The sequence below is a fragment of the Stegostoma tigrinum genome, chromosome 5 (assembly GCF_030684315.1).
Source record: "Stegostoma tigrinum isolate sSteTig4 chromosome 5, sSteTig4.hap1, whole genome shotgun sequence".
NCBI lineage: Eukaryota > Metazoa > Chordata > Chondrichthyes > Orectolobiformes > Stegostomatidae > Stegostoma > Stegostoma tigrinum.
Genome location: NC_081358.1, coordinates 128741978 through 128769558, shown reverse-complemented (window position 1 = coordinate 128769558; position 27581 = coordinate 128741978). Strand labels below are relative to the sequence as shown.

The 27581-nt window shown below is 44.5% G+C and overlaps 1 protein-coding gene across 12 annotated transcripts in view; it reads right to left on the bottom strand.

Annotated features, from left to right (window-relative positions):
- The window catches only part of LOC125451757 (anion exchange protein 2-like), a 259376-nt gene that overhangs the window by 25224 nt on the left and 206571 nt on the right, over window positions 1-27581 (bottom strand). For all 12 annotated transcript variants that reach the window (XM_059646290.1, XM_059646297.1, XM_059646298.1 and 9 more), the window contains 5 exons: window positions 26293-26473; window positions 20775-20910; window positions 18591-18774; window positions 11272-11377; window positions 3539-3723 (listed from right to left, as the gene is read on the bottom strand). In XM_059646290.1, coding sequence (XP_059502273.1) covers window positions 3539-3723; window positions 11272-11377; window positions 18591-18774; window positions 20775-20910; window positions 26293-26473 — 792 coding nt within the window. The remainder of the gene's footprint in view (window positions 1-3538; window positions 3724-11271; window positions 11378-18590; window positions 18775-20774; window positions 20911-26292; window positions 26474-27581) is intronic.

Sequence of the window (27581 nt, the reverse complement as noted above, 5' to 3'; positions counted from 1 at the left end):
ATTGTACCAGCTTCCACCACTTCCTCCGGCAGCTCATTCCATGCATGCACCATCTTCTGTGTGAAAAAGCTGCCCCTTAGGTCCCTTTTAACTCTTTCCCCTCTCACCCTAAACCTATGCCCTCCAATTTTGGACTCCACTATCCTGGGGAAAGACCTTGGCTATTCACTCTTTCCATGACCTTCATGGTGTTATAAAGCTCTAAAAGGTCACCACTTGGCCTCAGGCACTCTAGGTCCATTCAGCCTCCCCCTAAAGCTCAAAATCTCCAAGCCAGGTGACATTCTTATAAAATTTTCTGAATGCTTTCAAGTTTTACAACTTCTTTCCAATAGCAGGGAGACCAGAATTGAATGTAGCATTCCAAAAGTGGCCAAACCAATATCCTGTACAGTTGCATTATGACCTGCCAACTCCTATACTCAGTGCTCTCACCAATACAGGCAAGTATAGCAAACGCATTCTTCACTATCTAACCTGGAACTCCACTTTCAAGGAACTATGAAGCTGCACTCCAAGGTTTCTTTGCTCAGCAACACTTCCCAGGACCTTATTATTAAAGTGATAAAATATATCACATCCATTCTGATGATATTGAGGAATAGCGTCCAACAATGTGAACTTGAACTCCTGTATCCCAATAACATTCTCACTACACTAGTATTCCCCATGACAGGGTTATGATGCATTTCTGGCTCTGGGCTGTTTTCTTTTGATCCGGTATATGTTTAGGATTGATGGTACTCGTTCTTTCAGATCTTAAATCTCCCACCAGGACCCCCTGCCAATTCAAGTCATTCGAAGGACTGATAAATCCTGACTTTATTTCTCTCCAGCAAATGGGGGCAATCTAACCAAGTGTTTCTGGTCCCTGCATTTACAAGTGTTGGCTCTCCTTACACAAGGGGAGTATTTGCTGCCCATGCAAACTCTGGAAGTCACAGCTGAATATTTTAATGATGGAGTAATTTAAAGAAGCTGTCCTTGCAGCAAAGGGATATTGAGGGTGGTGCTGGTGAGAAAGAAACTTCTTAATGAGTGGGTGGCAATGACACATCAGAGGTGCTGACAAGGAAGCTGGAGACAATGAATGATTTCAAAAGGCAACTGGGATGGGAAGCAAAAGATAGTGGAATCAAGGGTTATGGGGATAAGGCAGGAACAGGATACTGATTGTGGATGATCAGCCATGATCATAATGAATGGTGGTGCTGGCTCGAAGGGCCGAATGGCCTATTCCAGCAACTATTGTCTATTGTCAAACTTGCAAGAATATGAGGTTACAGCAGGAGAATGGGACTGCCTGGTTTACTCTGGAGAGAGCCAATGTCGTCTTGATAGACCGAATGACTTCATTCGGTGTCACTATGACTCTGCATTACATTCGCAGATGCGGCACTGGCCCCAGACTCTGTGACTGTTTAATGTGACAGATGCCTTTAAGTGGGTCTCTGAAAGATGCATTTTTTAAAAATGTGCTTATTTACCTGCCCCTAAAGTGCATGTGTATTACCCTCAGTCACTCTGTATAAATATTTATTCCTCTATCACAGTGTTCCCCCTGAATTCACAGTTTGAGGGGTGTCGCTGACCAGGAAGCATTTATTGTCCATTCCCAATTATCCAGAGGGCAGTTCAGAGTCAACCATATTGTTGTGGGTCTGGAGTCACACATAGGTCAGACCATGTAAGGATGGCAGTTTCCTTCCCTAAAAGGACACCAGTAAACCAAATGGGTTTTTCCGACAATCGATAATGAAATCACAGTCATCTTTAGATTGTTAATTCCGGATGTTCATTGAATTCAAATTCTATCATCTGCCATTTTTCTTGCAAACTGGTATCTTTCCAAAATTATGGCCGTCATCTATGAGCAAACATTTTATTTAAGGCAAAGGCTTGCAAATTATTAAATAACGCAATCCTGCTTTTCAATTCCAGTAGAGATTACAAGACTCCTGGAGGGACAGTAAATGTGGAGCTAGAAAACACAGCAGGTCAGACAGCATCCGAGAGTCAGGGAGGTCAACGTTTCAGGCCGAAACTCCACATTTATTAACTCTAGCTTCCAGCACTCACATTCTCACTGTCTCCAAGTGCCTGGAGTAATAGTTGGTATTTTTCCCCAGTAATTGATACAAAGATGTAAAAAAAACTACTTAACATATGTCAAAACAAACCCGTAACACTGTGTTGGGCTTCAAACAATAACCCAATGAATTTGAGTGCTATCATCAAGCAAATGAACGAGCTGGAATGTACAGAAATTCCTGTTTAACTTGCTCAGTAAAACGACTGTAAATTCACAAGGGTGCTGTGATCTGAAAACCAAGGGTCAAAATCTTCTCATTACTGCAACAGTAGTAGATTTGCCAACTTTAAGGGCATTTAGATGGTCACTGGATAAATATATGGATAATAATGGAATAGTGTAGGTTAGATGGGCTTCAGATTGGTTTCACAGGTCGGCGCAACATCGAGGGCCGAAGGGCTTGTACTGTGCTGTAATGTTCTGTGTGCTTTAGTGTCAGTAAACGAGTCTCCTTAAAAAGCAACTCCTGGACCTTTACAGAAAGGTGTCAGGAACAGTTTCATGTGTGCCAGTGGCAGCCAATTATTGCTGACTCTATTCCAGTGCCATAAGGCACTGGATTCAAATTATATTCAATGTCTATCACAGTAGAAGGATTTTAGTCATAACAAATAGATTAATCATGTCTTTGAGGAAAGGGAACCCGTTGCCTCATGAGGTCCGCTCAGTACGACTGATCTCTCACCCAGATCGTCAGTACCATATCAAGCCAAACTGATAAAAAGTTCTTATACTCAGAATGATCATTGCATGGCAATAAGTCATTCAAATTCGGAGGAATATACAGGACAGAAGTAGGCCACTCAGCTGAACTGGTCCTCGCCAGTATTTACATTTCAGACACAGGCCCTGTCACTCTGCTTCACCTTACTGTAACAGCATGTCGATCCTTTGATCGTTTTTTCCTGATGTGCTTATTTACCTGCCCCTAAAGTGCATGTGTATTACCCTCAATCACTCTGTATAAATATTTATTCCTCTATCTGAGGGCTCCTCCTGAATGTGCCATCAGATTAGTTAATGACTACGTCATGATGGTCTTTAGTCTCTGTCTCCCCACAAGGGGAAATACCTTCTCAACGTCTGCCTCAAGAAACTGCTCCATAATATTCAAGATCACTTCAACCTTTTCTGTTCTGGAGAAAAAAGCCTGTGCCTCCTCAAAAAGGTTCATCATCTGTTAGACATGTCTGCATTAAAGATCAGTGGTACAGGAGTCAAATGCATTTCACAATGCGAGGGTGCTGTTGTCTGTTCATATAACCAATTTGTAAATCTGTTCTGCAGCTGCTGCAGTGCTTCCACCTATCTCAATGACCATGCGAGCAACAAAGGTTTAAGAATCACAGTGTACCATCTGCATTTTTCTAGACGGACAATGCAAAGTGGGTGAGTGTCCTCATGCCCCAATCCGGTTAATTTTCCAGGACGGTTTCGCACTGTTACCTTGTCTGACATCAGGGTGGAGATGGAGCGTCCAATCTCATGGTAGTCCATGTTACTTGTGCTTGGTCCCAACAGGATGAAAAGGAACCGGACAGGGACAGGAACCTCCAGCACCGACTCGAGCTCCACTGCGGTCTTTAAGCGCACATACGCCATAGTCGGATGGTCAAGAAACTCAACACAGCCTGAAGGAAAACAAAAGGTGATAATCTCAACAGCACAATGAGCCCCAAAGGCAGAGGATAAAAAACACACAGGGAAACTTATTCAATACAAAGTAAAATTCTCTCTGAATTGTCCCATCAAAATGTCTCAAAACGTGTAAAACACGAATTAGATTCAGAGCAAAGCTGCCTGTGCATAGTTCCAATTAAACAGTCCCAGGCCAGTTACTTCACAGGGTTAGATAAAGAATAAAATTCCCTCTACACTGTTCCCAGCAAACTCTCCAAGGACAGGTACAGCACTGAGTTAGATTCTGTGTTAAGCTCCCTCTACACTGTCCCCATTAAATATACCCAGATCAAGTACAACAGGGGTTAGTTTCAGAGTAAAGCTCCTTCTACACTGCCTCATCAAATACTTCCAAAACAGGTATAGCATGGGGTTAGATACAGAGTAAAGAAGATAGTCTCTGTACAAACCAAACATATTCTCAGAAGGAGGAAAGATGAGAGATTCAAAGCTAGTGCACCCTGGATGATAAAGAAAATAAGGATTAACATTAAATAGAAAAAGGTTTCTGATTAACATCAGGCACAGAATTCAGTAGAACACCAGGAATATGATAAAGAACGCTACAAGACTAAAGAAAAGGATGAATGATCCTTAAGTAATCTGAAAACAATCCAAAGGTCTTTGAAATAACTCCACAAAAGGCTGGTATCTCATCATCAAGTTCCCCTTTATTTACACGTGCATAGGCCCTCACACTGATCCAGCTCCCTCAGAACGAGCTCTCAGAGTGAACAGCGCCCCTAACATTCTTCTTTATATGTCAGCCAGGACTCCGATTGGACCAGGTTAGCAGCCCTGATCAGGAGCTCGATCTATATTCCCTTACCTGCTTTCCGCAGGGACCATTCCCTCTGACATATCCTGGTCCACTCTTCCTTCATTCCCTACAGCTCCACGGCACCTTTCACTGCAACCACCAAAGTCGAACATCTACCCATTTACCCCCTCCCTTCCTGGTATCCAAGGGCCTAAACACACCTTCCAGGTGAAGCTGCACTTCACCTGCACTTCCAATAATCTCGTCTACTGCATTTGCTGCTCAGAATGTGGTCTCCTTTACCTTGGGGAAATAAAGCATAGGCTGGGTGACTGCTTCGCAGAACATTTACATTCTGCCCGCAAAAAAAAATCTTGAATTCTGTTTGCCTGCCACTTTAACTTCTCTATCTCTGGCCAACATCTCTATCTCTGGTTTGATGCAGTCTTCCAGCGAAGCTCAGCACAAGCTGGAAGAACACCACTTCATTTTCCACTTGGGTATCCTGCAGCCCTCTGAGCTCAATATCGAGTTTAATAATTTTAGGGCCTTAACTCTCCCATGTCCTAACCTCCTGCCCCACTCACCAGGCCTTATTATCACATTGCCTGCCATTACATACTACGGACTATTAGTCACTAAAAACGGTCTCCATTAACAGCTATTCACCCTCCCAGCCAGATATTTAACAACTCCTTTGTCTTTCCAATCATTCTTCTCTCTCTTTGGGCTCTATCCCCACCAATCGTTTACTCCTTAACCCTTTCACCCTCACCCTATCTGCTGCATATAACCAAACATTTCCTAGCTAACATCAGTTCTGAAGAAGGGTCACTGAACCTGAAATATTAACTCTGATTTTTCTTCACAGATGCTGCCAGACCTGTTGAGCTTTTCCAGAGACTGCTGTTTTTGTAACTCATATTCTGTGAGATGCACTTGGCCGACCTCGTTATAATCACTGTATCCCTCTCCCTCTAAGTCCAGGCATGCTGGCCTGTTCTTTCTCTTGAAGCCTATCTTGGGGCTTTTTCATACCAGGTCTGGTTCCTCTGACTCAGCCTCAGAAATGGGTGGCTTGTACCAGACCATAGCCTGCCTCTTGTGTCCAGAGCATCGTGAAAGAAATTTACTCTCTTCTACAGGCAGTAAAGGTTTCAAGGTACCTCCAGCTGTTTTAAGGGGCCAGGTATGTTTTGCTCCTGCTCTGTTTGCAAGCTTGCAGCTTTCATGTGGTCCACGTACTTGTTCAGGATGTCAGCTACCCGAACTTAGTATATCATGAGTCCTGATTTCATGTTGACCATGCCTCTTATCTATGCAGGGCCATTTCCATGGTTTGGACACCAAACTTTATTCCCTTAAGTAAGAGGTAACAAGGTGTAGAGCTGGATGAACACAGCAGGCCAAGCAGCAGGAAAGCTGATGTTTCGGGTCTAGAAGGTCTGAAGAAGGTTCTAGATCTGAAACGTCAGCTTTCCTGCTCTTCGGATGCTGCTTGGCCTGCTTTGTTCATCCAGCTCTACACCTTGTTTTCTCAGATCCTCCAGCATTGGCAGTTCCTATGATCTCTCCCCTGAAGTAAACTGTTTCTCCTCCTAAATAGAGTCTTGTGGCCGACGCAGATGTTCCTGATGCCATTTCACTCTCCTCCCCAAATCCTGGAAGATCAAATTTAACCTAATGCGGAATCTTTCCCCATTAGCAACTCTGCTAGAGCTATCCCTTTGGTTGCATAGGGGGAGGCGATCCTATAATCCAATATGATCTGGGAGTGAAGCTGTAAGCTGCTTCTTTAAGCTCGCCTTCAAAGTTTTGACTGTTCTTTCTGCCAGGCTATTGGACAGTAGATGGTATGGAGCGGTTTGCATCTGCCTAAGGCCATTCAACTTGAGGAAATACTAAAATTCTCTACTGGTAAATGGTGGCCCGGTCTGTGACCAACCCTTCCAGGAACCCACGTATTGCAAAAGATGCTTGCAATTCAGCTCTTTCGTCTATGCTTGGACCGAGGTTGAAATGAGGTCAGAAAATGAGTGGTCCTGGCATAACATGAATGGGTTGTTCCTTTGCAAGTGCTGATCTATGGACATCACTTTACTGATGATCGACAGTAGCATGATGAAGTAAAATGGCTGGGCTGGTATTGTCCTGTATTGTGTGTTCAAGACTTACCTGGGCAATTTTCCACATTGTCGGAAGGATGCCAGTGTACTAGTTGCACTGGAGCAGCTTTTTATAAAAGCATTCATAAAGCTAGGGTTAAACCAGCATTTATTGCCCAGTCCTAACTAAATTAAGTGTGGGTCTGGAGTCATGTGTAGGCCAGACCAGGTAAAGATGGCAATTTCCTTGCCTAAAGGGCATTAGTGAACCAGATGGGTTTTTCTGACAATCGACAATGGTTTCATAGTTTCATTTCATTAGACTCTTTATCCCAGGCTTTTACTATCATGGTAAGATTTGAATCCCAGTCTCCAGAATTTTAACTGGGCTTCTGGATTAGCAGCTCAGCGATACTACCATTTGGCCATCGCCTCCCGTCCTCTAGCTTGCTAGGAGCACAGCTGCACCTATGTTTAATTGGCTGTAGGAATTGCATTCAGGAATTGGAGAACTGTCTTGTCAATTTGGGCATATGTAATCCTATTTCATGCCAATCTTTAATCTATTTTGTCCTGTCCAACATCTCTACTTCTCTAACACTACCTGACTGTGTATGAACCCCATCCACTTCTTCTGTGAAGACTGATCTACACTACTCAGTCAATAGCTCACTCAAGCCCTTTGGCTCCGCAAGATGTTTTTCTTTTCTCTCCCTAATCAATCACAACCTTCCATTAATTATTAGCTTTGAATTTGCCGACAAAAGCCTGTTGTGTTTGTAATGAGGTCTACTCATAGGATGTGTGTTCCCTGATTGGGGCTGTTAATAAGGTCCAATCAGGGAGCCCTGGATGACAGATATAGACAGGAGTATCAGAAGTGTTTTGCTCACTCAGAGCTAGCAAGGACTCTCCATGTGTATATAAAGGATGACAAGGTGATGGGATGCTGACTTCTGTGGAGTTATTTCAGTGACAAACAGAGAAAAGCATGGTCCTGAAGACATTTGCTCGCAACAGTCATCTTTGAGTTGGGGTGAGCATGCCATTATTTGGGAAGCTTGACTCATTTGATCCTGCTGGTGAAGACTGGGACCAGTATGTGGAAAGAATGCATTCATTTTTTCGAGGTAAATGACACTGGGACAGATGAAAAGCAGCAAGTAATTATCCTGATGGCTTGCGGACCTGCAACTGTTTCGGTTATTAGGAGCCTAACTTTCCCTGACGCACCAGATACAACAGCTTTTCAAGGGTTGATGGACTTAGTTGAGGAGTATTATGACCCCAAGCCTCCTTTTAATTCTGCAATGCTATCAGCTTTACTCAGCAATTCAAGAGCCAGAGGAATCTGTATCAGCATTTTTGACAAGGTTAAGACAACTGGCAGGCGCTTGTGACTTTGGTTTAATCCTTAATGAGATGCCGATATTCTAGCATGAAGAATTAATGATTTAATGAATGGATGATCCATCTCTGCCTCCCCCAGTGGTCCCCAGCATTACAGATACCAGTCTTCAGCCAATTCAATTCATCTGACATGATATCAAGAAATAGCTGGAGACACTGGATACTGCAAATGGGGCCTGACAACGTTCTGAAGATTTGTGCTCCAGAACTTGTCGCTTGCCAAGCCAGGCTGCTCTAGTACAGTTATAACACTGGTATCTACCTGACAATGTGCAATTTTTTTTTTTTTTTTGCTTTACTCATTCGTGGGATGACTGCTTTGCTGACCAGGCAGCATTTACTACCCATCCCTAATTGCCCAGAAGGGCATTTCAGAGTCAACCACATTTGTGTGGGTCTGGAGTCACGTGCAGGCCAGACCAGGTAAGGATGGCAGCTTTCTTCCCTAAAGTACATTAATGAACCAGATGGGTTTTTCCGACAATTGACAATGGATTCATGGTGATCATTAAATTCTTAACTCCACATATTTGATTGAAATCAAATTCCACTGTGGTGGGATTCGAACCCAGGTTCCCAGAATGGTATCTAAGTCTCTGGATTAGAAGTCCAGTGACAATACCATTAGGCCATCACCTCCCCTGTATACCCTGGAAAGTCCACATATCTATCTGGTTTAGAACGTTTAAATTGCTTAGCAACATCCAAATCAGAGCCAATCAAAATAAATGTCTGGTTAAAAGGTCACCAAGTTCTAATGGAGCTCAACACCAGTGCAGCCATTTCAGCGATTGCAGACGCAAATGAACAAAATTTTTGTTCTAGGCTCCAACCCTTAAGTTTGCATAAGGCCTCAGCTAGACTGAGAACCTACACAACGGAGCCTTTACAGATTGAGGGTACAACTGGTCTCTTATGACAAGCAGTTGATTGCAGTAAAAGACTTGGACCTGAGCTTGATGGAGTGAATCCAAGATAATAAAGTATGAAGCTGGATGAACACAGCAGGCCAAGCAGCATCTCAGGAGCACAAAAGCTGACGTTTCGGGCCTAGACCCTTCATCAGAGAGGGGGATGGGGAGAGGGTTCTGGAATAAATAGGGAGAGAGGGTGAGGTGGACTGAAAATGGAGAGAAAAGAAGATAGGTGGAGAGTAGAGTATAGGTGGGGAAGTAGGGAGGGGATAGGTCAGTCCAGGGAAGACGGACAGGTCAAGGAGGTGGGATGAGGTTAGTAGGTAGGAAATGGAGGTGCGACTTGGGGTGGGAGGAAGGGATGGGTGAGAGGAAGAACAGGTTAGGGAGGCAGAGACAGGCTGGGCTGGTTTTGGGATGCAGTGGGGGATGGGGAGATTTTGAAGCTGGTGAAGTCCACATTGATACCATTGGGCTGCAGGGTTCCCAAGCGGAATAGGAGTTGCTGTTCCTGCAAACTTCGGGTGGCATCATTGAGGCAGTGCAGGAGGCCCATGATAGACATGCCATCTAAAGAATGGGAGGGGGAGTTGAAATGGTTCGCGACTGGGAGGTGCAGTTGTTTGTTGCGAACTGAGCGGAGGTGTTCTGCAAAGCGGTCCCCAAGCCTCCGCTTGGTTTCCCCAACGTAGAGGCAGCCACACCAGGTACAATGGATACAGTATACCACATTGGCAGATGTGCAGGTGAACCTCTGCTTAATATGGAAAGTCCGTATCCATGTTTAGATGACATGTCCATCATGGGCCTCCTGCACTGCCACAATGATGCCACCCGAAGGTTGCAGGAACAGCAACTCACATTCCGCTTGGGAACCCTGCAGCCCAATGGTATCAATGTGGACTTCACCAGCTTCAAAATCTCCCCTTCCCCCACCGCATCCCAAAACCAGCCCAGTTCGTCCCCTCCCCCCACTGCACCACACAACCAGCTCAGCTCTTCCCGTCCACCCACTGCATCCCAAAACCAGTCCAACCTGTCTCTGCCTCCCTAACCTGTTCTTCCTCTCACCCATCCCTTCCTCCCACCCCAAGCCACACCTCCATCTCCTACCTACTAACCTCATCCCACCTCCTTGACCTGTCCGTCTTCCTTGGACTGACCTATCACCTCCCCACCTATACTCTCCTCTCCACCTATCTTGTTTTCTCTCCATCTTCGGTCTACCTCCCCCTCTCTCCCTATTTATTCCAGAACCCTCTCCCCATCCCCCTCTCTGATGAAGGGTCTAGGCCCGAAACGTCAGCTTTTGTGCTCCTGAGATGCTGCTGGGCCTGCTGTGTTCATCCAGCTTCACACTTTATTATCTTGGATTCTCCAGCATCTGCAGTTCCCATTATCATTGATGTAGTGAAATTGGTTGGGAAAGATTCATTTACATTGGCATAACATTTCTTGATTAGAAAATGACTGCCTGCGTGAAGTCCTAATTAAAAGCCTAGAGTTTGTCAGGAAGGTCTCGGGATTATCAAAGGAGCCAAGGCCACCTTGCATGATGACCAGGAAGCAATTCCACGATTCTGCAAGGCCTGCCCGGTGCCATTTGCCTCTGTGCAGAAGTACAGGCAGGAATCAGGAGGCTGGAAAGCGAAGGAATTACCAAACCAGTTCAGTTTGCGGAATGGGTAGCACCGGTTGTACTGATTGTGAAGCTCGAATGGATCAGGTCACCTTTGTAGGGATTTTAATCAAACAGTAAACTGCTTCTCAACTGGATAAATACCAAGTCCCTCGCACAGAGGATTTATGCATGAAGCTGGGGGATGGGGGCTGCTGCTGCTGTCCTTCACAAAGCTGGACATCAGCCCTGCTGTTTACTACTGCAGTTAGAAGAGGATTTCTGAAAGTATACCACATTTAACACCCATAAGGGTTTGTACCAATATGAGACTGTCAGTTAGAATATCATCAGCTTCAGCCATTTGCCAGAGGACAATGGAAAATATTCTTTCCTCAGACTGGTGAATTATTCCAGAAATATTTGCAAAACTCTGCAGTATTGTGTGGTTGCATTTCAGTGAAAGACCACCTTGTTAAATTTTAAAAAAAATCAGAATATGATCAATTAAGTAGATTTCTGTCTGAGATCTGACTTGGTGGTCACAACATCAGCTGGGATCATAACGCTGCACTGTCCCTATCAAATACTTCCAGGAGAGTACAGCATGGGCTCAGATATAGCTTAATGCTCCTTTACACTAGGCACACAGATACCTGGGTGAATGTAAAATCAGAGTGCGTTTCTCTTACCGACGAGTACAACCGTGGCCTCTGCATTGTACGGGATTTTCTCCAGCAGTTTGAGCTCATGCTTCGACCTTGATCTTGTCATCTCTGCCGAAAGTGGACATTCCTTCTGTAAAAAGCAGAGAAATAAGTTAGAGGCAGAGGCTTGACCAGTTACCAGCGTAAAGAGGCAGACAGATGTCAGGGCACACCAAAACAGATTATCAGACTTCCTTAATTTCAGTGTTCAACACTTTGATGGCTGATGTCAGATTAACTGGCTTTTTATCCTCCCTTCTCCTCACTTCAGAAATATTGCAGAATTTCTGTTGCAGAAATATTTATATAGGCCTGATCACTGGTAGTGTATGGTTTGTTGCCAACCAGACTATCACCTATTTGATATATTTTCCTCCTGCTTCTATCCACTATTGAACATAACAGCAAAATACTTGTTCAGTTCATCTGCCATCTCTATATTTCCATTATTAGTTTCCTAGCCCCATCATCTACAGGACCAACATTTAATAATTAAGTCTTTCAATTTTTGAATAGCTGTAGAGAGTCTTCTTATCTGTCTTTACATCTTTAGCGAGCTTTCTTCTGTACTCTAAATTTTCCCTCCGAATTAATTTTTTAGTCTTTTTTTTCCATACTGTGCCCAATCTTCTCACCTGCTACCCACCTTTATAGAATTATGATTTTTCTTTAAACTTGAGGCTGTTTTCATTAGAGAGAAGAAGGTTGAGAGGTGAATTAATTGAAACATATAAAATAATCAGAGGGTTAGATAGGGTGGAAAGGGAGAGCCTTTTTCCTAGAATGGTGACGGCGAGCACGAGGGGGCATAGCTTTAAATTGAGGGGTGAAAGATATAGGACAGATGTCAGAGGTAGTTTCTTTACTCAGAGTAGTAAGGGAATGGAACGCTTTGCCTGCAACGGTAGTGATTCGCCAACTTCGGGTACGTTTAAGTCGTCATTGGACAAGCATATGGACGTACATGGAATAGTGTAGGTTAGATGGGCTTGAGATCGGTATGACAGGTCGGCACAACATGGAGAGCCGAAGGGCCTGTACTGTGCTGTAATGTTCTATGTTGATACTATCTTGGATTTTCTTAATGCACTACAGATTACTGGTCCCTGAGCTGACTGGTTTTCATGCAAAAGTTTCATCGCCTTTCTAAGTGGCATTTGTCAGTGCTGTGTAGCCTCCGTTGAAGCACTATTGTTCTGTCCCACTCTGAACATATAAGGCCTGGTCAGTCATGGTGGGCAGTCTTGTTTACGGTTTTGTACCATACTGGTATGTCGATGGAGTCTATTCCAACATGTTTGTTAATTGCATTAGTGGCTGAAAACCAGGCCTGCAGGAATTCTCATGCATGTCTTTGTCTCACTTGTCCTAGTACTGTAACTTTGTCCCAGTCAAACTGATGTCCTTCTATGTTGGAGTGTATTGAAATGAGGGAGAATTGGTCGTGTTGTTTTGCTACGAGTTGATGTTCATGTATCCTGGCGGCGGGTTTCCTGCCTGTCTGTTCTATGTAGTGTTTCTTGCAGTTGGTGCATGGTATTTAAATATCACACTTGTCCTGCTCATCGTGGGTATGGAACATAGAAGGACATCAGTTTGACTGGGACTTACAGTACTAGGACAAGCCAGGCAGACAAGCACAAGAATTCCTGGAGGCTTGATTTTCAGCCACTAATGCAATTACCAAACATGTTGAAACTGACCCCATCTACACACCAGTACGGTACAAACCCGGAAACAAGGCTGCCCACCATGATAGACCTGACCATATAAATTCAGAGTGGGACAGAGCTCCAAAGGAGGCTACACTGCACTCAAAAGGTCACCTAGAAGGGAGATGAAACATTTGCGTGAAAACCAGTCAGCTGAACAAACCAGTCAATAACTCCAACTGTAACCTGAACTACAGATCTTTGTTAAAACGTTAGATGTGTCCCCTCTTTTGATTTCTTATCCTCATTGGAATTTTGAAGCATTCTGAAATATCTCCTTCAATGTATGCCACTGCATTTCTGGATATAATGCAGAAGGTGCAGGATGAGTTCATTCCAAAGAGGAATAAAGATCCTAAGGGGAGGCAGGGGCTGCTGTGGCTGACGAGGGAAGTTAAGGACTGTATAAAGATAAGAGAAGTATAACATAGCAAAGATGAGCGGGAAGCCGGAGGACTGGGTAAGTTTTAAAGAGCAACAGAGGATAACTAAAAAGGCAATATGTGGAGAAAAAATGGTATTGGGGGCAAAATACTGAGTTGGATTGAAAACTGGCTGGCTGACAGGAGGCAAAGAGTAGTGATAAACGGGTCCCTTTTGGAATGGCAGGCAGTGACCAGTGGGGTTCCACAAGGTTTGGTGCTGGGATCGCAGCTATTTACAATATACATTAATGATATAGAGGAAGGCATTAAAAGTAATATTAGCAAATTTGCTGATGACACAAAGCTGGGTGGCAGTATGAAATGTGAGGAGGATGTTATGAGAATACAGGGTGACTTGGACAGTCTAGGTGAGTGGACGGATGCATGGCAGATGCAGTTTAATTTGGATAAATGTGTGGTTATACACTTTGGTGGCAAGAACAGGAAGGCAGATTACTATCTAAATGGAGTCAAGTTAGGTAAAGGGGAAGCACAATGAGATCTAGGTGTTCTTGTACATCAGTCAATGAAATCAAGCATGCAGGTACAGCAGGTAGTGAAGAAAGCTAATGGCATGCTGGCCTTCATAACAAGAGGAATTGAGTATTGGAGCAAAGAAGTCCTTCTGCAGCTGTACAGGGCCCTGGTGAGACCGCACCTGGAGTATTGTGTGCAGTTTTGGTCTCCAAATTTGAGGAAGGACATTCTTACTATTGAGGGAGTGCAGCGTAGGTTCACAAGGTCAATTCCCAGAATGGCGGGACTATCATATGTTGAAAGATTGGAGCGACTGGGCTTGTATACTCTTGAGTTTAGAAGGATGAGAGGGGATCTGATTGAGATGTATAAGATTATTAAGGGATTGAACAATCTGGAGGCAGGAAGCATGGTTCCGTTGATGGGGGAGTCCAGAACCAGAGGACACAGTTTAAAAATAAGGGGTAGGCCATTTAGAACAGAGTTGAGGAAAAACTTCTTTACCCAGAGAGTGGTGGATATATGGAATGCTCTGCCCCAGAAGGCAGTGGAGGCCAAACTCTCTGGGTGCTTTCAAGAAAGAGATAGATAGAGCTAAAGATAGTGGAATCAAGGGTTATGGGGATAAGGCAGTACCAGGATACTGATAACAAAGTGTGGAGCTGGATGAACACAGCTGGCCCAGCAGCATCTCAGGAGCACAAAAGCTGACGTTTCGGGCCTAGACCCTTCAGGGGATAAGGGTAAAGGCAGTATGTCACATGTGGGAGTTGAGCATGTGCCATTTAACAAGAACCGTACATTAAGGAAGCAATAATGGAAGATGTCGGCAAGGTCTGGGAAAATTTTAATCTGTAAATGAACAATCAGAAAAACCAGACAAGCGAAACTAGTCCAGATAAGAAATTCACCAGATTTTTCATTTACAGATTAAATTTTCCCAGACCTTAATGTACAGTTCTTGTTAAATGGCACATGCTCAACTCCCAGATGTGACATACTGCCTTTACCCTTATCCCCTCATCTCTGCTCAATCTATTTCTACATCCTGGTTTCCTGAATTTAGCGTCATCCCTCTCCATTGTGCTAACAAAGCCATTCCTCCATTTCCAAGCTTCTTGTCCTTCCTGAAAGCCTCACAAAGGGTTTCTGCCCAAAACACTGACTTCCCTGCTCCTTATATGCTGTATGATTTGCTGTGCTTTTCCAGCTCCACATTTATTGACTGTAGTTTCTCAATTTGTAGTCCTTACTGTCTCCTTCCTAAATACCCTGTCCATTTTGACACTCAGATCCCAGTCCTATGTCATTCTGCAATCACATCTCTGTAAATGCTACCAGCTCATACCTCTTCACTTCTATTTGCACCATCAGTTCAGCTGTTTTGATTCAAATGCAACATGCATCCACTTATACGCTGTTGCACTATTACTGCTAGGCTTGCTACATGATCTTGTCCCACTCAGCAAGTCTTTATCTACACTGCAATACTTTTCTCCTATTTCAATGTTCATACCTATATTCCTAAATCTCCCTCTATTGCCTTTGTTAATTTATGGTCATTTTTCCCCAACTCTGACTGTATGACTGATCCTATATTTGTACATGCTATCCCTTCCTGTCACATTCTGATTATTACCTGTTTAGGTAGTCTGCTTTGTCCTTACTCTTTAACGTTCCAGATGTCACTTCATGCAAATCCTCTCCCCCAATATATAGTGTTTTTAAAAGTAAAACTTGAAGAGGCAGTGGTATTGTCACCGGAATAACATCCAGAGCCCCAGGGTAACGTACCGAAGATGTGGGTTCGAATCCCACCACGGCAGAGAGTCAGATTTGAATTGTTAAAAACCCCACCTGGTCCACAATTATCAATCAGGAAGGAGATCAGCCATGTTTACCCAGTCTGGTCTACACGTGACTCCAAACCCACAGCAACTGCTCACTTGGTTGACTCTTAACTGCCCTCTGGGCAATTAGGAATGAGCCTCTATTATTTACGATCTACATTAATGACTTGGAGGAGGGGGCAGAGAGTAATGCATCCAAATTTGCTGATGATACTTAAATAGGTAGGAAGGTATGTTGGTACAAGGACATAAGAAATCTGCAAAGGGTTTATAGATAAGTTGAGTGAATGGGCAGTAAGTTGTTAGACGGAGTTTAATGCAGGAAAATGCAACATTATTCACATTAGTACAAAGAATCAAACAACAAACTATCATTTAAATGGAAAGCAACTCCAGAAAAGTGCAGTGCAGAGAGATCTGGTGTGAAACAAAATGTTATCATGCAACTTCAACAAATCATTAAGATGACAAATGGAATTTTGGCCTTTATCGCTCAGAGGGTTGGAATCTGAAAACAAAGAAGTCTTGTTACAACTGTACAGGGTGTTCACGAGGCTGTATTGTACACAGCTCTGATCCTCTTTTTAAGGAAGGATGTACTGGCATTGCAGGTAGTTCAAAAGAATTTATGAGGCTGATGCCTGTGATGAAAGGGTTGATTATCAAGAATTGCTAAACAAATTAGGCCTTTATTCATTCAGGTTTAGAAGAACAAAAGGTAATCTTATTGGAAGATACTAGATTCTGAGGGGACTCGGCAGGGTTGATGTTGAGATGATGTTTCCACTAGAGGGGGAACCTTTAAACAAGAGACACAGTTACAGAATTTCTTCTCCTAGAGGGTAGCGAATGTCTGGGATTCTCTACCACTGACAGGTCTGGAGGATAGAGCACCGAAAGTATTTAAAGAACAGATAGATTTTGAAATATCGAGGAGTTGAGGCCTGGAGCAGATCAGCCATGTTCTTAATACATGGCTGGACGGGTTTGAGGGGCAGAATGGACTACTGCTGCTCTCACTTGTGTTCTGAAGAAAACAACCCCATCCTATCTAGTCTTTTCTCAAATCTAAACCTCTCCATTTCTGACAGCACCCCCTCTTTCTCCGAACATGTAGCCTTACATAAATCTCCATGAATTCAATCCAGACCAAGAACTGAAGCTTTTCTGATGAAGGGTCTAGACCCGAAACGTCGGCATTTGTGCTCCTAAAATGCTGCTTGGCCTGCTGTGTTCATCCAGCTCCACACTCCATTACATTGATGACTGTATTGGCGCTGCCTCTTGCTCCCACGAGGTGCTCGAACAGTTCATCCGCTTCACCAACACTTTCCACCCCAACCACAAGTTCACGTGGGCCATCTCCAGCACATCCCTCACCTTTCTGGACCTCTCCGTCTCCATCTCAGGCAATCAGCTAGAAATTGATGTCCATTTCAAGCCCACCAACTCCCACCCTCCTGCAAAAATTCCATCCCCTATTCCCAATTGCTTCGCCTCCACTGCATCTGCTCCCAGGATGAGGCTTTCCACTCCCACACATCCCAGATGTCACATTCTTCAAGGACCGCAACTTCCCCCACGCAGTGTTCGAGAACGCCCTCGACCATATCTCCCGCATTTCCCGCAACACATCCCTCACACCCCACCACCGCAATAACCGCCCAAAGAGAATCCCCCTTGTCCTCACATACCACCCCACTAACCTCCAGATACAACGCATCATCCTCCGACATTTCCACCATCTACAATCTAGCCCCACCACCCAAGGCATTTTTCCATCCCCACCCTTGTCTGCCTTCCGGAGAGACCACTCTCTCCAGGACTCGCTCGTCTGCTCCACACTCCCCTCCAACCCCACCACATCCGGCAGCTTCCCCTGCAATTGCAGGAAGTGCTACACTTGCTCCCACACCACCTCCCTCATCCCCATCCCAGGCCCCAAGATGACTTTCCATATCAAGCAGATGTCCACCTGCGCATCTGCCAATGTGGTATACTGTATCCACTGTACCCGATGTGGCTTCCTCTACATTAGAGAAACCAAGCAGAGGCTTGAGGACTGCTTTGCAGAATACCTCTGTTTGGTTCGCAATAAACAACTGCACTTTCCAGTCGCAAACCATTTTAACTCCCCCTCCCCTTCCCTAGACAACATGTCCATCCTGGGCCTCCTGCAGTGCCACAATGACGCCACCCAAAGGTTGCAGGAACAGCAACTTATATTCCGCTTGGGAACCCTGCAGCCCAATGGTATCAATGTGGACTTCACCAGCTTCAAAATCTCCCCTCCCCCCACTGCATCCCAAAACCAGCCCAGCTCGTCCCCGCGTCACTAACCTGTTCTTCCTCTCACCTATCCCATCCTCCCACCTCAAGCCGCACCTCCATTTCCTACCTACTAACCTCATCCCGCCCCCTTGACCTGTCCGTCCACCCTGGACTGACCTATCCCCTCCCCACCTATCTTGTTTTCTCTCCATCTTCGGTCCGCCTCCCCCTCTTTCCCTATTTATTCCAGTTCCCTCACCCCATCCCCCTCTCTGATGAAGAGTCTAGGCCCGAAACGTCAGCTTTGTGCTCCTGAGATGCTGCTTGGCCTGCTGTGTTCATTCAGCTCCACACTTTGTTATCTTGGATTCTCCAGCATCTGCAGTTCCCATTATCTCTGATCACAATTTTGTTATCAAGAACTGAATCTGTTGGCTGCTGCCTCAGGCAGTATTCTGGGTTACACCAGAGCTCCTGTGAAGTCTCTTAGTAATGACAAGTTGAATTCTGTATAATACCTTTACCCAAAACACAGCTTTTAAAAAAAAAGAACCCCAGGACAAACTGACCTCTCCACTGTCCACTGTCACTTTGGTCTCGTTGTCAGGATTCTCGTCCATCAGTGGCTGGGTGACTGAGGGATCAGCGGTCGGAGCGATGTGGTTCTGGCTGTGATGATGGGACATGAGCGAGCCCAGACTGGATGTTGAAATGTTGCGTGAAAACGTGAAGTCCTTGTCCTTATTGGGGTGGCTTTAAAATCAACAAAGAGGAACATTCGTCTTTTCATTCTGTTCCCTTCCCATTTCACACCTGCCTCCTGGCCTTTTAGGAGAGAATAACCTGCTCTCTGTCACCTCTCAGGTGATTGTTAACAACAGAACACCATTACCACCACATTTCTCTGACAGTGATTCATTTCACAGTGAACACATCACCATTGTTGTAAAGACTCACCAACTCTCAGTTCAACAACACCTTGTACTTCTTAAGAGGAACTTTTCTGAGGAGAAACAAGCCATCTGGCCAGATTCATGGGGCACCTGTTAAGTACGGGGCACATCCTGAGGTACGTCACAACAGCCTTTAATCAAAGACTGACATCATGCACCAAGTCGAGGGTAAGTGGTGGTAATGTGGTTATGTCACAGAGGTTACTAGTAATCAAGAACCCCAGGCCAATCTTCTGGAAATGTGATATTCTGGAAATACCACAGGAAATGATGAAATTTAAGTTTAATAAATTAAAATCTACAATTAAAAAGCTAGTCTATTGGAGACCATGTAACCACTGCCGATTGTCATACAGACGCAGCTGCTTTACTAATGTGCTTCAGGGAAGGAAATTTGACCTTATCCAGTCTGGCCCACATGTGACTCCAGACTCTCAGTCATGTAACTGACTCTTAACTGCCCACTGGGCAATAACCAAATGGCAATGAATGCTGGCCAAGCCAATGTCAAACATCCCATGAAAAATCTTTTTCAAAAATTATGGCCTTGACCAAACGTTTGGCCAATATTAAGGTTTTAAAATACACCTATATTAGTATCATGGTCACAGTTCAAATGATAAAGGGGTTGTAGGGCTAAAGAAGGTACAAGTACAGAGAGGGGTGTAGGGGCTAGAGGAGGTGACAGAGATAGGGAGGGGTTTAGGGGCTGTAGGAGGTGACAGAGATAGGGAGAGTATAGGAAGTGGGAGAAGTTACAGAGATAGGGAGTGTATAGTGAGTGGGGGAGGTTACAGAGATAGGGAGGGGTTTAGGGGCTGGGGAGGTTACAGAGATAGGGAGGGGTTTAGGGACTGGGGAGTTTACAGAGATAGGGAGAGTGCAGGGACTGGGGGAGTTTACAGAGATAGGGAGAGTATAGGGAGTGGTGGATGTTACAGAGATAGGGAGTTATTTGTAGGTGGTTACAGTGGAGTGGGAGTGATGTATGGAGAAAGAAAGTGTGGTGAGAATTGTAGGACTGGAAGAAATTAGAGATAGATTGGAAGAAAATCAGAGTGATGGGGAAGACTGATGGACATCAAGGAGGTTACGAATCAACAAATTAATTTTTTTAGTTACATTAAGACAGTGTTGGTCAGAAGCACTGTGGTTATAGAACATCGAGCACTACAGCGCAGTGACCTGTGAAACTAAAGTGAAGCCCATCTAACCTACACTATTCCATAAGTAAATCCACTAGACTCAAAAAGACAAGTTACATACAAAATAAAAACTGAAAGAACTGCGGATGCTGTATTTGTGATGGTTCCAATGAAAATTTTTTAAAAAGCCAAAATACTGTTATCATTTACATGATAGAAGAGGTCAATATACAGCAAACTTTTCATTAACCAGCACCTCAGGGACACGCAGTGTGCCAGTTAATCAAGAGGTCCACATAATCAATGTAAAAACAGACATTAAGTAACAGAAATGTCATGCAGTGGGTATACACATCACTGTTATACCTTACTAACAGCATAAAACACTTAAATAATAATGCAACTTTGCGTCAAATAAAACTTCCTGGGAAAGAGCCTTCTCACCTTCACCTGACTAACTGAACATTGCTGAGATCGTGATAATCCAGGAAGCTTCCAGTATTTCAAGTATATAATTTTTGTCAGTTTATTGAGTGTGCTGATTCATAAGGTGCCAGGTTAAAACAAAGTTTGCTGCACCACACTTTGAAAGCAAATTTACTTAGTGTCTGTGACGGACTAACATTAAGTTAAATATCTTTTTCAGCCACACTACCTGTGTTTGAGAAGCAGAGCTCTTAGCACATTGGCTCGGTCCTCAGCTTTAATCTGATCAGAGATGATCATCTGTTCGACCACTTGATGTGCAATTCCTGGCAAACTCTTCTGGTCCAAGTCTAATAGAACTGTGCCTGAGAGAGGACATGATATGGTTAGATATACAGTCATAGTTCAAGCTTCCCCACAGATTAATTCTAAGCCCAGCATGGTACTGAGTAATACAGGTTAAGAAATCATCAGTTCATTTCCTGGCCTGTGCCGTGCTCCATTAATACAACCAATGATAGTATGAAGGCTCCTGGGAGAAGCAATGTCATTAGGGATAGAAATTAGTCAGGAAGGAGCTGAAGAAAGGAGCTTAGGAAAGCTATAAGGGGGCATGAGAAAACCTTGGCAGATAGGATCAAGGAAAACTCCAAGGCTTTTTACACATATGTGAGGAATAAGAGAATGGCCAGAGAAAGGGTAGGGCTGATCAAGGATTCTAAAGGGAATTTGTGCATGGAGTCTAAAGAGATAACAGATGTCCTTAATGAATACTTTTCTTTGGTATTCACAACTGAGAGGGACTTAGTTGTGGAGGAGGACAGCATTAAACAGGCTGGTAGGCTAGTGGAGGTCGATGCTAGTAAGGAAGATGTACTAGGAATTTTGAGGAACTTGTAGATAGATAAGTCCTTTGAGCCTGATGGGACTTATCCAAGGATTCCATAGGAAGTGAGGGAGGAAATTGCAGGGCCTTTGGAGATGATCTTTTCCTTCTTACCATCCATGGGTATAGTGCCAGAAGATTGGAGAGGGGCAAATGTCATTCCCTTCAAAAAAGGGAATAGAGACAACCCCGGAAATTACAGGCCAGTTAGTCTTACGTCAGTGGTAGGCAAATTATTGGAAAGGGCTCTAGATTTATGATCACTTGGATAGGCACAGCTTGATTTGTGATAGTCAGCATGGATCTGTGAGGGGTAGATCATGCCTCACAAACCTTATTGAATTCTTTGAAGAGGTGACCAAACATGTGGAAGAAGTTAGAGCAGTGGATGTGGTATACATGGATTTAAGTAAGGTGTTTGGTAAGGTTCCCCATGGTAGGCTCATGTAGAAGGAGGCATGGAATGGGGGAAATGTGGCAGATTGGATTCAGAATTGGCTGACCCTTAGAAGGCAAAGGGTAGTAGTGGACAGAAAATATTCAACATGGTGCTCAGTTAGGAGTGGTGTACCACAAGGATCTGTTCTGGGTTCTCTTCCATTTGTGATTTTTGTAAATGATTTGGATGTGGGAGTTGTAGGATGGATTAGAAAGTTCGTGGATGATAAGAAGGTGGTTCGAGTTGTGAATACTGTGGAGGGCTGTTTTGGTTGCAAAGGAACATTGATAGGATGCAGAGCTGGGCTGAGAAGTGGCAGATGGATTTTAACCCTGAGAAGCGTGAAGTGATTCATTTTAGAAGGACAAATTTGAAAGCAGAATACAGGGCTAATGGAAAGATTCTTGGCAGTGTGGAGGAGCAAAGGGATCTTGAGGTTCATGTTCACAGTCCCCTGAAAGCTGCTACCCAGGTGGATAGAGTTGTTAAGAAGGCATATGGTATGTTAGTTTTCATTAACAGAGGTACTGAGTACAAGAGCCGTGAAGTTATGCCCCATCTATACGAAAGCCTGGTTCGGCCACATCTGGAGTATTGTATCCAGTTCTGGTCGCCTCATTACAGGAAAGACGTGGAAGCATTGGGAAAGTTGCAGAGGAGATTTACCAGGATGTTGCCTGGAATGGAGGGAAGGTCTTACGAGGAAAGGTTGAGAGCGCTAGGGCTTTTCTCTTTAGAATGACAAAGATTAGATTAGATTCCCTACAGTGTGGAAGCAGGCGCTTCGGCCCAACAAGTCCACACTGCCCCTTGAAGCATCCCACCCAGACCCATCCCCCTATAGACCACACACCCCTGAACACTATAGGCAATTTAGCATGGCTGATCCATCTAGCCTGCACATCTTTGGACTGTGGGAGGAAACCGGAGCACCTGGAGGAAACCCACACAGACACGGGGAGGATGTGCAAACTCTGCACAGACAGTCGCCCGAGGCTGGAATCAAACCCGGGTCCCTGGCGCTGTGAGGCAGCAGTGCTAACCACTGAGCCACTGTGCTGCCCAAGGCTGAGAAGTGACTTGATAGAGGTGTACAAAATGATCAAAGGTATAGATAGACAGCCAGAGACTTTTTCCTAGGGTGGAGGTAGCCATTATGAGGGGACATAGTTTTAGAGTGAGTGGAGGTAGATATAGGGGAGACATCAGAGGTAGGTTCTTTACTCAGAGAGTGGTCGGGGTGTGGAATACATTGCCGGAGTGGGTAGTGGGGTCAGCCTCATTAGGGGCTTTTAAGTGGCTATTAGATGGGCATATGGATGATAGTATAAGGTAGGGGTGGAGGTTAGATAGACCTTCGGATTAGGGTGAAAGTTCGGCACAACATTGTGGACCGAAGGGCCTAAACTATACTGTGCTGTGCTCTACTGTTCTATGGTTATGCTACTGGGCTAGTACTAGGTGAGCCTGCCACTTGGGGAGCAGGCGGGGCTGAGGGGAGTTTCAATTCAGTTAACCAAACATATCCAGAATAAAAAAAACAGTTCTGAGGAAGGGTCACCAGGCGTGAAATATTAATTCTGATCTTTTTCTTCACAGATGCGGCCAGACCTGCAGAACTTTTCCAGTAACTTCTGTTTTTGTTCCTTATTTACAGCATCCACAGTTCTTTCAGTTTTTATATCAAGACTAAAAACCTAGTCATTGTCTCACTGATGGTGACCGTGAAACTACTAAATTGTCATAAAGACCCATCTGGTTCACTAATGTCCTTCAGGGATTCAATCTGCCATCCTTGATGGAAGACAGGCCTAGCACGTTATCCTGCAGAACTCTCACAAAGAAGTTTTCAGGCTGAGATGATTAGCCCTCCAACAACTGCAGTTACCTTCCTTCATGCTGGGTTTAACACCTTGGTGAGTTTTTCCCAATTCCTATAAGTATTAACGAAGATCACTGATGTCATAAAGAACTATTTCAATTATTCCACGTATTCTTCACATCAGTCATGACTGAATGGAAGACCAGACTTGACATGCTGAATGGCCTCATTCTGCTCCTATATCTTACCAAGTCCTGCCCACACGTGATTCCAGATCCACATTGATGTGTTTGACTCTTAACTACAAGTAATGGCTTCGTCAGTCACATGGCAGGGAGGGGACTTCCCCAGAGAGCAGTGAATGTTAGATTATTGAAGATTTTTGAGTCAGAGGTACACTGATTCACTTGTTAGTCAATAATCTAAGTGTATGGGAATAGACAGGAAAATAGAGTTGAGGCCACAATCAGATCAATCACGACCTTATTGAATGGTGGAAGAGAGTCCACCAGCTGAATGGCCTACTTTTGCTCCTAATTCATATGATCAATTTAGATTAGATTAGATTCCCTACAGTGTGGAAGCTTGCCCTTCAGCCCAACAAGTCCACACCACCCCTTGAAGCATCCCACCCAGACCCATCCACCTATAACCCACACATCCCTGAACACTGCGGGCAATTTAGCATGGCCAATCCACCTAGCTTGCACATCTTTAGACTGTGGGAGGAAACCCATGCAGACACGGGGAGAATGTGCAAACTCCACACAGACAGTCACCCAAGGCTAGAATCGAACCTGGGTCCCTGGTGCTGTGAGGCTGCAGTGCTAACCACTGAGTCGGTACTGGCTCACCTTCAGCTTCTCAAGGACAGTTTGGCTTCAGTGAAATATACTGGCCTTGTCAGGTATGCCCCACAACAAAGAAAAATGAAAACAAAAGATCAGCCAATGTTCTGGCTCCAAGCATGGCCCTATGATCCCAGCTGACAGGAGAGTTTCTAAGAATGGTGTTGTAGATGTTACACAATGACAAGAGCAGGTTCAACAACAATACTATCCTGTTCTGAAGAACTAACTCTCACACGTTGACTGAATAAATTCAATAAGTAAATAATCTGGAATTGAAACTAGTACCAAAACAAAATGGACAGTAGCAACATGGACACAAAATCAGCCGAGTGACAGGAAACTAGCAGCTGAAATTCAACACAGGAAAGAGAGATGATATATTTTAGTATGAAGAAGATGGAAAGACAATATAAATGGAGTGAAGGAGCAGAAGGACCTGGGAGTATATATGTGTACAGACACTGAATATGGCAGGACAGGTTGAGAGATCAGTTAACAAAGCACACAACATCCTTGACGTTGTTCATGAAGGCACAGATTTCAAGAAAAAGGTGACGTTGATCTAGTTTAGGCTCAGCAGGAGTGTTGTGTACAGTTCTGGGTGACAAACTCTGGGAAGGACATGAAGGCATTGCAGACAGAGGGAGAGAGAGAGAGGGAGAGAGAGAGAGAGAGAGAGAGAGAGAGAGAGAGAGAGAGAGAGAGAGCGCGAGCAAGAGAGAGAGAGATGAGAAACGTGAGGATAGACTGGTGAAGCTGGGACAATTTTCCTTGAGGGGTCTGGACGGAGTGGAGAGGGAGAAACTGTTTCCAATCTCAGAAAGATCAAGAATAAGAGGACACCAATTTAAAACAATTGGAAAATGTGGGAAAATGCTCTTCCAAGCAGTGACTGGTTAGGGTCATAAATATGCTGCCTAAGACATGGTGGAAGCAGATTCAATTGAAGCTTTCAAAATAGAAATAGATGGTAATTTAAAAAGTAACAATGTGCTGTGTTACGTGCAGAAAGCAAGAGAATGATTTGAAATGAACTGCTCGTTTGGAAAGCCAGCACAGACATGATAAACTGAATACCTCCTTCTGTGCTGTCAGAGCTCTGGGACTGTGTAATGGTGACCATGACAATAATCACCATTGGCCAGCTTTAAATACCCATCTGGTTCACTAATGTCCTTCAGTGAGGGAAACCTGCCATCCGATACATGACTCCAGATCCACAGCAATACAGTTCACGAGTAACTGCCCACTGAAATAGCTGAGGAAGACACTCCATTGTATTAATGAGGGGTTTTAACTTAAGTAATTTTATCACCTGTCTGAACTGTTCAAATTAATAACATTTGAGGGATGGAACTACACATTAGTGTATTTCTTCAACAGTACCGACGCCGGTGCCATAAAAACTCAAGCCCAAGCAATAAATACTTGAGCCCATTACTACTAGTATTCATATACTCATAGCACCTAAAAACTTCAAATCTTGATCAACTGCATACAAACTTCACTTGAATTAACATTGAACATTTACCCAATGTGGCCCCCTCCCACTCTCCTTACCTGTTCCCTACCTTTGATGGCTTGCATTGCCCTTATGACTGGCTTTGCACGTGAATTAGTCAATTGGAAACACAGGTGATTTACTGGTGGTGGTCAACGGATGAAAAATAACACTGGTTTGGTGATGGAGAAAAGATTAGTTCAGTGTGTATAACAGCACTTGTGACAAAGAATATAAAAAACAGTTACCATGTGCTAGTGTCTTCCTGAGCTCCAGCAAACTGCGGAAGCTGAGCGAGGCAACATGTGGCTTTCCCCAGCGATCCGTTTCCTCTTCCACATCCTCCTCAAATTTGATCCACCTAGCCATCTCCTTCCATTGCATTTCGTTATTCTTATCCATTGTCAACTCATTCAGTTCCACAAACACCTTAGCAGAAGCACAGCAAGAAAGCATCATATAACTGGTGTCGGCCGACAACCTCATCGCTCCGCCCACAACCTCCACAGCCAGCAACCCCAGAGGAGAGAGCCACACTGAGCCCTGCCGCATCTTCACATTCCCCCCAGACCTCCCACTGACTGGGGACGAACGGTCAGTCCGAAGCAAGGGGCTCACTTTTGTCCCCCTACAACCACACATCAACGAATACCAGAAACATTTGGACATAGAGCAGTTTCCCTGGACTGACCTATCCCCTCCCTACCTCCCCACCTCTACTCTCCTCTCCACCTATCTTCCTTTCTCTCCATCTTCGGTCCGCATCCCCCTATCTCCCTATTTATTCCAGAACCCTCCCCCCCTCTCTGATGAAGGGTCTAGGTCCGAAACGTCAGCTTTTGTGCTCCTGAGATGCTGCTTGGCCTGCTGTGTTCATCCAGCTTCACACTTTGTTATCTTGGATTCTCCAGCATCCGCAGTTCCCATTATCTCTGATACAAATATAACAGCTCCCAGCAGGTTAGCCTCAAAGATACAACCCAAAGCCATGACTCTCACACAACAAGGATGATGGTCAAGTTTGTTGGAGCCCAACCATCTCAGTTCCAGGACATCTCAGGAGTTCCTCAGGTAGCATCCTAGGCCTAATCATCTTCAGCTGCTTCAATGACCCTCCCTCCATTGTAAGGTCAGAAGTGAGGATGTTTGCAGATGATTACACCACATTCAGCACCATTCGCAACTCCTCAGATACTAAAGCAATCCATGCTCTCACACAATTGGACTGATGGCAAGATGCATTTTCCATGGCACAACTGCCAGGCAATGGCCAAATCCCACGACAGAGAGCCCAAGCTGCTCCCCTAATACTCACAGGCAGAAACGGAGTGTGGAGCTGAGATCACAGCTAAATGACCTATTGAATGGTGGTGCAGGGTCGTAAGGTCGATTGGTCTAATCCTGTCTCTAAGCTCTATGTCCCAATAACCATCATTAACTTTCCCACCATCAACATCCTGGGGGTTATCACTGACTAGAAACTGAACTGGATTTGCCATATAAATACCATGGTTACAAGAGCAGGTCAGAGGCTGGG